At 59.9% G+C, this 7763-nt stretch overlaps 1 protein-coding gene across 5 annotated transcripts; it reads left to right on the forward strand.

Annotated features, from left to right (window-relative positions):
• The first annotated feature begins 738 nt into the window (after positions 1–738).
• INPP5J (inositol polyphosphate-5-phosphatase J) lies at positions 739–7636 on the forward strand. 5 transcript variants are annotated; one of them, XM_026859853.1, is made up of 12 exons: positions 854–869; positions 1951–2033; positions 2402–2510; positions 3084–3200; positions 3271–3446; positions 4020–4131; positions 4510–4619; positions 4956–5145; positions 5396–5533; positions 5952–6044; positions 6284–6388; positions 6528–7636. In XM_026859853.1, exons 3-12 carry the CDS (start codon positions 2478–2480, stop codon positions 7146–7148), a joined length of 1695 nt encoding a protein of 564 aa, XP_026715654.1. In that variant the 5' UTR covers positions 854–869; positions 1951–2033; positions 2402–2477; the 3' UTR covers positions 7149–7636. The 5 variants fall into 5 exon arrangements, with proteins under 5 accessions (XP_026715652.1, XP_026715653.1, XP_026715656.1 ...); XM_026859851.1 differs by lacking the exon at positions 1951–2033 and having other exon boundaries at positions 739–869; XM_026859852.1 differs by lacking the exon at positions 1951–2033 and having other exon boundaries at positions 739–869; positions 3156–3200.
• The last annotated feature ends 127 nt before the right edge of the window (positions 7637–7763 follow it).

Raw genomic sequence — 7763 nt, forward strand, 5'->3', positions numbered from 1 at the left:
CGGGGGGGTGGGATGCCCGGTGCCCGCTGTGCAGGCAGCGCTCAGGGGCACGGGTGCTGCGTGAGGTGGAGCGGTGCCATCAGCCCCTACTGTCCCCAGGCTCTGGAGATGCTGTGGCACTACCCTCCCTTGCTACTGAAATGTGCCCCCCCGTGACTGGGACTCGCCCCGCTGGCGCTGAAGGAGCCCCCGGGCCGCTGGTGCATGATGCGTAACGGCGTTAATGTGGTGTGACCGGCGGTGGCTTTGCGCTGGTGAAGGACACCGCTGCGGGGCTCGCAGTGCTGCTGTCACATGCCGGGCCGGGATCTTTGGGGCTGGCTGTGCTCTGGGGCAGAGTCTGCGGGGGGAGATTCAGGTCCTTTTCCCTAGGAGCCTGAGGGATGCGTGAATGCTGGGGCAGGGAGGGGGGGCGGCTTTCCGGGGACACCGTCTCGCTGGCTGCCTGCTCTGCCAGCCTGACTGTCAGTCAGAAGCGATGAAAACGAGGGCTCTTTGTGATGGTTTCTAGAATTTCACCGGGGCTTGGGTTACAGTGGCGTTTGCCATGCACTGAGGTGCAGACTCTGGGGGAATCTAGAGGCAAGGACCTGTCTCCCTCAAAGGGGAGTTGAAGACCTGGCGTACGTGCCCTGGCTAAGCTTCAGCTGTGGCCACTTGTGTTGCGGGCAGAGAGCTTCCTTGGTGGGGCTGAATGGGGGGGACAGGGAACTCCTCTGAGCCCGACTGGTAGCCTGTTCTTCCTTTGTCCTCTCAAGCATCACAGTGGTCACCTGGAATGTGGGCACAGCCATGCCTCCAAATGATGTGACATCACTGCTGCACCTCAACACAGGCGAGACAAATGATGCGGATGTGATTGCCATTGGGTAAGAGGGTGAGGTGCAGGGCCCCCTCCCCTGCTCCACCACAGCCCTTTTCAGGGGATTCCGATATCTCTGGGGGGTGGGGAGTGGAAGAGCTACAGCCCCGGCCTCCTCAGGGTGTGGTGAGCAGGGAGGGGTGGGCATCACAAGCACTGAAGTATCAGAAAAGGTGATGGAGAGAATCAGGTCCTAGTAAAATGGGGGTGCTAAGGGGCACTGACACCCTTGAATCCTGGGTAGCCTCAGACCCTCAAAGAGCCTGTAGCTGCCTGTGCTGTGCATAGCTGGGCCTCAGCAAGTGCTGCACTTGCTGTGAGCCCTGGCAGTCCTGGAGTCAGGTCTGTGGAGGCATTTAACTTGCCTGTGGGAGTCCTCTGGGAGCATTTTCCTCATTTCTGCTTCTGCCCATGGTATATGGGCCTCAAGGGCATAAATCTGCTGTTCTCTCACAGCTGGGTTGGCTCTGTGCCCTTGGCAACACTTAACTGCTGGCAAGACAGCACCACATTGGTGTGGTAAGGCTTTATTGGTGTGACTGGCAAGGCAAGCTCTGCCAGAGTCTGACGGCAAACTGGTCCCTAGAGGTTTGCCTGTGGATTCCTCCTAAGGCCAGGGACATGCTGCCTTTGCCTAGGAAGTAAGAAGCAGCCTCTGGCCATGGGTCTGAGGTGGAAGAGTTGGATCTGCCTCCAGAAGGCTTCCAGGACTCCCCCAGTGCTCCTTGCCTGGGGGAGAGAGCAGTGTAAGGCTGAGGCTGCCAGAGCTATGATGCTGTGTTGGAGCTGGTCTCCTGGTCTCCTTGACCTTGCGGGACCATCGAGGTGGGGCTGTGGAGGTACACCCGAGCCTGGATAGATGGGGTAGGGGGTGTAGCTGACAGCAAGGGACTTGCTGGGACTATGTCCTGGTTAGGACAGGGTGTCCTGCTGCTCCCCACCTCCAGGGCATCTCTGCCCGCCTATGTCCTTCCTCTGACCCGTGTCTCTGTGCACCGAGCACTTGATATTTTTGGGCAAGACGTTTCCTGATTCTGCTATTCTCTGTGGACACTCTCCTTCCTTCTCTTCACTAATTGCTGAGCCAGGAGGAGCACTATTAACCTGTTTGCTGCTGCTGCTCTGAGCTTGGTGGCTAGGATGCATTTGGACACCCTGTGCTGAAGGACTGGTGAGACTTGGCTTCTCTGTAGAGACCAATGCAGCTGAAGTGTTCCATAAACCCCTCTTGCACCTAGAGATAAGACTTTAGACTGCTGCCCAGCCCCGTGCAGCTGAGCTGCTCTTGCTTTAAAAAGGGCCAAGGCACTTAGTGGATTCAGGGACACTTGTGCCTTCTGCTAGCACATGGCCGAGCATTTCTGGAGCAAGGATATGGCTGGTTTGTGCTCTAAATCCAGGGTCCTCCCTTGAACTGCCCATCCTGCCCTGACCCTGCTACCCAGCACTGTGCTTTGGCATCTCTCCCAAGGAGCTCTTGCTAGCTGAAACACAGACACCCTCCTGGTGTGGCTGAGGGACTGGTCCCTTTCCTCCTAGGCTGCAAGAGGTGAACTCTAAGATAAACAAGCGCCTGAAGGATGCCCTCTTCACAGACCAGTGGAGCGAGCTCTTCATGGATGTGCTGAGCCCCTTCCACTTTGTCCTGGTAAGGAAGTGCCGAAGGGGCTGGGCAGCTGGTGTTCCCTCTCTGCCTGCTAGGCAAATGGACCACTGGGAGAGTTGGACTGCAGGGATGGAGGGAGGAGGTGGGACGGGAGAGCAGCTGGAGGGACAGCCTGCAGCCATCCAGGCGGTGTGTGGGGCTGACCTGAGGGCTAGTGGTGTGTCTCGCCTGTGTGCTGTCTAGCTTGTGCTACCTGGCTCCCTTTCCTGTGCCTTGGGCTTACTTTGTGGTGCTTTGGGGACACTTCTTGTTGCCTGCTGCGTTGCACCAGGGCGAGGAGGTGAATGTGAGAACAAGCCTGTGCTTCTGGCAGCAGCCTGCGAGTCCCAGGGCAGGCTCAGCTCCTCGGGGTGCTTTCTCCAGAGCATACATGAGCCTCAGCTGTCAGTGTTCAGGAGGGTGTGCCTATATCTCTGAACTAAATGTGCTGTTGGTCATCTTCAAGATGGGGGACATGCAAAGGATGGAGGTGCTGCCCCTATGGCCTGGAGTTGGGGGAAGCTGTCCCTGCTTCTACAGGCTCTGCTGTGGCTTCAGCCCCTGCTCCCATTCCAGGTCAGCACGGTACGGATGCAAGGTGTGATCCTACTGGTATTTGCCAAGTACTACCACCTCCCCTTCCTGCAGGATGTCCAGACAGACTGCACGAGGACGGGGCTGGGAGGCTACTGGGTGAGTGTGGCCCCGGAGGAGGTGGCAAGGAACTGGCTTCCCAGGGAGTCATGGGATCCTCTCGGTGCAGGGCAACAAGGGTGGGGTGAGCATTCGTCTGTCCATCTTCGGCCACATGGTCTGCTTCCTGAACTGCCACCTGCCAGCGCACCTGGAGAAGGCGGAGCAACGCAAGGAGGACTTTGCCACCATACTGCACATGCAGCAGTTTGAGGGGCGTGCGGCCAGCGGCATCCTGGACCATGAGTGCGTACCCCACCACTTTGCTCCCCGATCTGGGCCAGGGCTCTAGTGCCAGCCCCTGTCCTTGACCCCGTCCAGAGAGAGTCTGGGATCTGTCCCCTGAATCCCAGCACAGATTGGAGATGGGGTCTTGCCTGCAGAGCTGCAAAATCGTCCCGTGGTCCAGTGGGGACCCAGCACGGTGGGGTAGGTGTTGAGGGGTCTTTGGTCTTCCCTGGGGCACATCTAGGCCTGGTGCAGCTCCTGCTATAATGGTGCTGTTGGGGTTTGGGACTGGTGAGGTGGAGGCCTCAGTTCGGCCCCAGTGTCTTGGCTGTGTGGTCTAAGTAGGTGCCTCATGGTGGAAATTTCCACCCTCAATTTCTGCCCAGGGAACTCAGGCCTTTTGATTAATGATGCTTGGTCCTACCTGAGGAATCCTGGCAGGGTTGGAAGCTGGTCAAGCTGTCGGCTGAGTGCTGACCTGCACTGGTGCTCCCAGGAGGGCCTGTGGTGCAGGCTGAGGATGTCTTCCTGTGCTGTCTGGCTCCAGTAGTCTTGGCCCTTCCAGCCTGTTGCCTTCCCTCCCACCTACAGCCTCGTGTTCTGGTTTGGGGACCTCAACTTCCGCATTGAGAGCCTTGACATCCGTTTTGTGAAGTACGCCATTGACAGCAACATCCTGAGCCAGCTGTGGGAGAAGGACCAGGTGAGTGCCATGGGCATGCTGCCGAGCCTTGGCCAGGCCCTGAGTGTCATTTGGCTCTCAGCAAAACTGCCCATGCAGCTGTGGGACAGGACATGTCCCTTTGCTTGCCCATGGGGCACAAAGGGCCCTGGCTCTCTGGGGAAGGGGCAGCACAGATGGTCTTTATGGGAGCTGGGCACATGCTTCCTTTATCAGTGTGGTAGGAGCAGCTGGGGGCATCGGGTCTGTGGAGATGCTGCTTGCATGGCGTGGACAGACCCCCAATAGCTGTGCGGGGCTGGCAGCAACGGGGCAGGGATGACTGTGCTGAGGGTGGAGGGATCTTGGGGTCTGGCCGTGGGAGCTGGTGTGCTCCCTGACCTGCTCTCTTTCCCACAGCTGAACATTGCCAAGAGCACCTGGCCTGTCCTCAGCGGCTTTCAGGAGGGACCCCTGAACTTCCCACCCACCTTCAAGTTCGATGTGGGCACCAACAAGTACGACAGCAGGTAGGAGAGCAGAGCTCAGGCATGCACTGGGCTTGGGAGTGGGTGTCATGGCTGAGGGATGCAGAAGGGGCAGGCTCTGAGCCAGGGCTGGTGCTGGTGGGCCAGGGGCTGCTGCTGGTACAGATGGAGGCGGGAAGCCATGCTGGGGCAGGCGCAGGCTGGTCTGGGGATAGCAGGCTGGGCCACAGCTATCATGCTGGTGCCAGCTCAGGTCTGTCCCTGCAGCCACACTGAGCTGTGTGCCAAGACACGTGTGCTGTAGTGCTCGGGGGAGGCAGTTTGGTGTGGAGCCCACTGCCCCCTGCCAGGCAAGAGATGCACCTCTGTGCCCTGCAGTGCCAAGAAGCGAAAACCTGCCTGGACTGACCGCATCCTCTGGAAGATCAAATCTCCTAGTGTTGGCCTTGGTGCGGGTGGGCGCCGGCCCAGCCGGGGCATCCTGTCAGTGAGCCAGCTCTGCTACTGCAGCCACATGGAGTACACAGTCAGTGACCACAAGCCAGTAGCTGCCATCTTTGCAGTGCAGGTGAGCACCGTCCAGGGCCACTGGGCGCACAGGCAAGAGCTACATTGGGTGAGATGCCCAGCTACTGTGTGCAGTGTATGATGGGGTGTGCAGGGCTTATTTTTTGTTTGGCAAGCGCAGCTGACTTGCCACTGTGGCTGGGGGCTGCTGCTGGTGTATGCATGAGGGCCCAGTCCTAGATGGGTGCCCTGGGCAGCAGGGGCAGTTCTCTTTGGCATGCCTTTGCTCACCATGTATATGTCTCTGACAGTTTGCTTCCAAGGCAGACAAGCCCCCAGTTGAAATTTATGTGGCTGATGAATGGAGTAGGCCTGAGCAAGCAGTTGTCAGGTACAAGATGGCTGCTGGCTTCCACCGGAGCTCCTGGGACTGGATAGGACTCTACCGGGTAGGGGCTTGGGGGCTGCTTGGGCTGGAGGGAGTGGGGAACGCTGCCCAGCACCGTGGAGTCCCTTCTGAGCCACCCCCACCGGTGGACACAGGTGCACAGCACGGACCTGTGCTCTGCACTCTCTTCCCATGGGAAGCCCTGGTGTTAGCAGCAGGATTTGGCCCTGCTTCAGGAGGCTCAGATCCAGCAGTTTCCCCTTTCTCTTGCTCTGTGGGCCCCACAGGGTCTAAAGCATGGCAGTTTTGGGGGCTGGGGGCCAGGGTGCTGCTGGGTGGGTGCAAGGCAGCTCTTGGTTTCCCTGTGCAAGGAGAGGGGCCTGAGCGAGAGGAGAGCTAAGGCTGGGCAGGGGTGATGGTGCTGAGAGGGGCTGGTGTTCCCCCCCCTCACCTGCGCTCTCCCATGTACATGCACACAGGTGGGCTTTCGGCATCCTAAAGACTATGTGTCCTATGTCTGGGCCAGGAGTGATGATGGAGAGCGCTGCCTCGAGAAGCAGCTGTGTGCACAGGTAAGCGGGGGCCAGCCCTGTTGTCTCACTGGGCATGTGGGGGGACAGTGGCCCCTTTGTGTCTGATGGGGCCAGAGGGCATCTCCTTATTGCTTGGTGTGGAGCCTTGGGCAGGCCCACTATGCTGGCATTGGGCATTTCTGCTCTCAGCTGGGGCAGGAGCTCTCTCTGGGGCTGGAGGTGGGAGGGGGCACCCCTGTGCCCAGCCCTGGTGCCCATCAGCTGTCTCTGGGCTGCAGGTGATGTTCTCAGAAGAGACACTGCCCAAAGGGAAGGGCGAGTACATCCTTGGATACTACAGCAACACGTCCAGCAGCATCGCTGGTGTGACTGAGCCCTTCCAGGTCAGCATGGCCAAGGGGAAAGGGTGAGGGGCTGAGGGAGGCAGGGAGGGGTTGGGTGCTTGGCTGGAAGTGGCTAGCTGCTGTGGTGCCCCACAGCCCCCTGTGAGGATCAGCCAGCAGCACTGATGTGGGGGTGCAGATCTCCCTGCCCAGGTCAGAGGAGGGCAGCAGCCCCACAGACAGCTCAGGCAGCAGCTCAGAAGAAGAGGATGACAGCACGCTTGTCCTGCTGGCCCCCAAATCCCGTAGCCCCAGCCCGGGCAAGATGAAACGGCACCGGAGCCGAAGTCCCAGCCTGGCCAAGTTCCAGGGCCTCATTCTGCGGCCATCAAGTCGGGACAGGGGTATGAGCCGTAGTCCCTCACCCCAAAGCCGCCGTGGCCTCCATGGGGACATCCCCACCATCCACCTGCCCCAGGAGGAGCTGGGGCACTGTGGAGCCAAAGCCAAGGAGCTGGGGTGGACAGCCGACAGCCAGGAGGGCAGCTCCTTCTACCAGACTGTGCGGGAGCAGGGGGGCCCCTGGCATGTCTTTGCTGACAGCCCCCTGGCCAGGGCTGACCCCAGGAACCTGGGCCTGCTGCCTGCACTCCGCCTGGAGATGATCGACCAGGCCCTGGGCCGGCGAAGGGAGAGTGCAGACCAGGGCTATCCCTGCCAGAGGATGAGCCCCACCAGCCCCCCAGGCTGCAGCACCTCCCCAAAGGAGAGGAGCAGCCCCCAGGAGCTGGACAGCCATAGCTGTGCCATGGGCCGCTGATGCAGTGGCTCCCTTCCTCCTCCCTGTAGTGCGCTTGCTCTGTGCTTTCCTCTGCCACTTTCCTGCTGAGACCCCTGTTCCTTATTTATTGCAGTGACTCCTGACCCCAGTTGGGTGCCTGGCAGGTAGGGGCCTTCCTGCTGCTTCCCCCAGCCTGAGCTGCTGTGCTGGGCCTGTCAGGGCTGGGAGGTGGCACAGGGGAGGAGGGCAAGGCCAGTCTAGGGTGGTGGGGGGAGCCCCTTGTGAAATTCAAAGTACAAGACCCTTCAGTCCAAGGGGAGGAGTTCTGGCCTCGCAGCTAAGGTGGGACAGGAGGCCAGGGTACCCGGAGATCAAAGCTTGCACCCTTCCTGCTGCTACCACTGTGCCTCAGCCTTGGATGTAGTGCAAGTGACAAAATAAACCATCCTGCCCACCCCAGCTGCACTGTGCTTACTGCAGGGAGCAGGAGCCACAGGTGTGAACAGGGGGCAGCAGGCTCAGCACCACACTCAGACACCCTTTATTTATCTTCTGGTGCACACAGGGACTGACCCCTGCCCATGGCTGCTGCCCCTCCCCTTGCTCCAAGGCTGGGAGCCAGCACAGACCCCCACCTGTACCCCCCCCCCTCCC

The sequence above is a fragment of the Athene cunicularia genome (genome assembly GCF_003259725.1).
Source record: "Athene cunicularia isolate RWA chromosome 15 unlocalized genomic scaffold, athCun1 chr15_part1, whole genome shotgun sequence".
Lineage (NCBI taxonomy): Eukaryota > Metazoa > Chordata > Aves > Strigiformes > Strigidae > Athene > Athene cunicularia.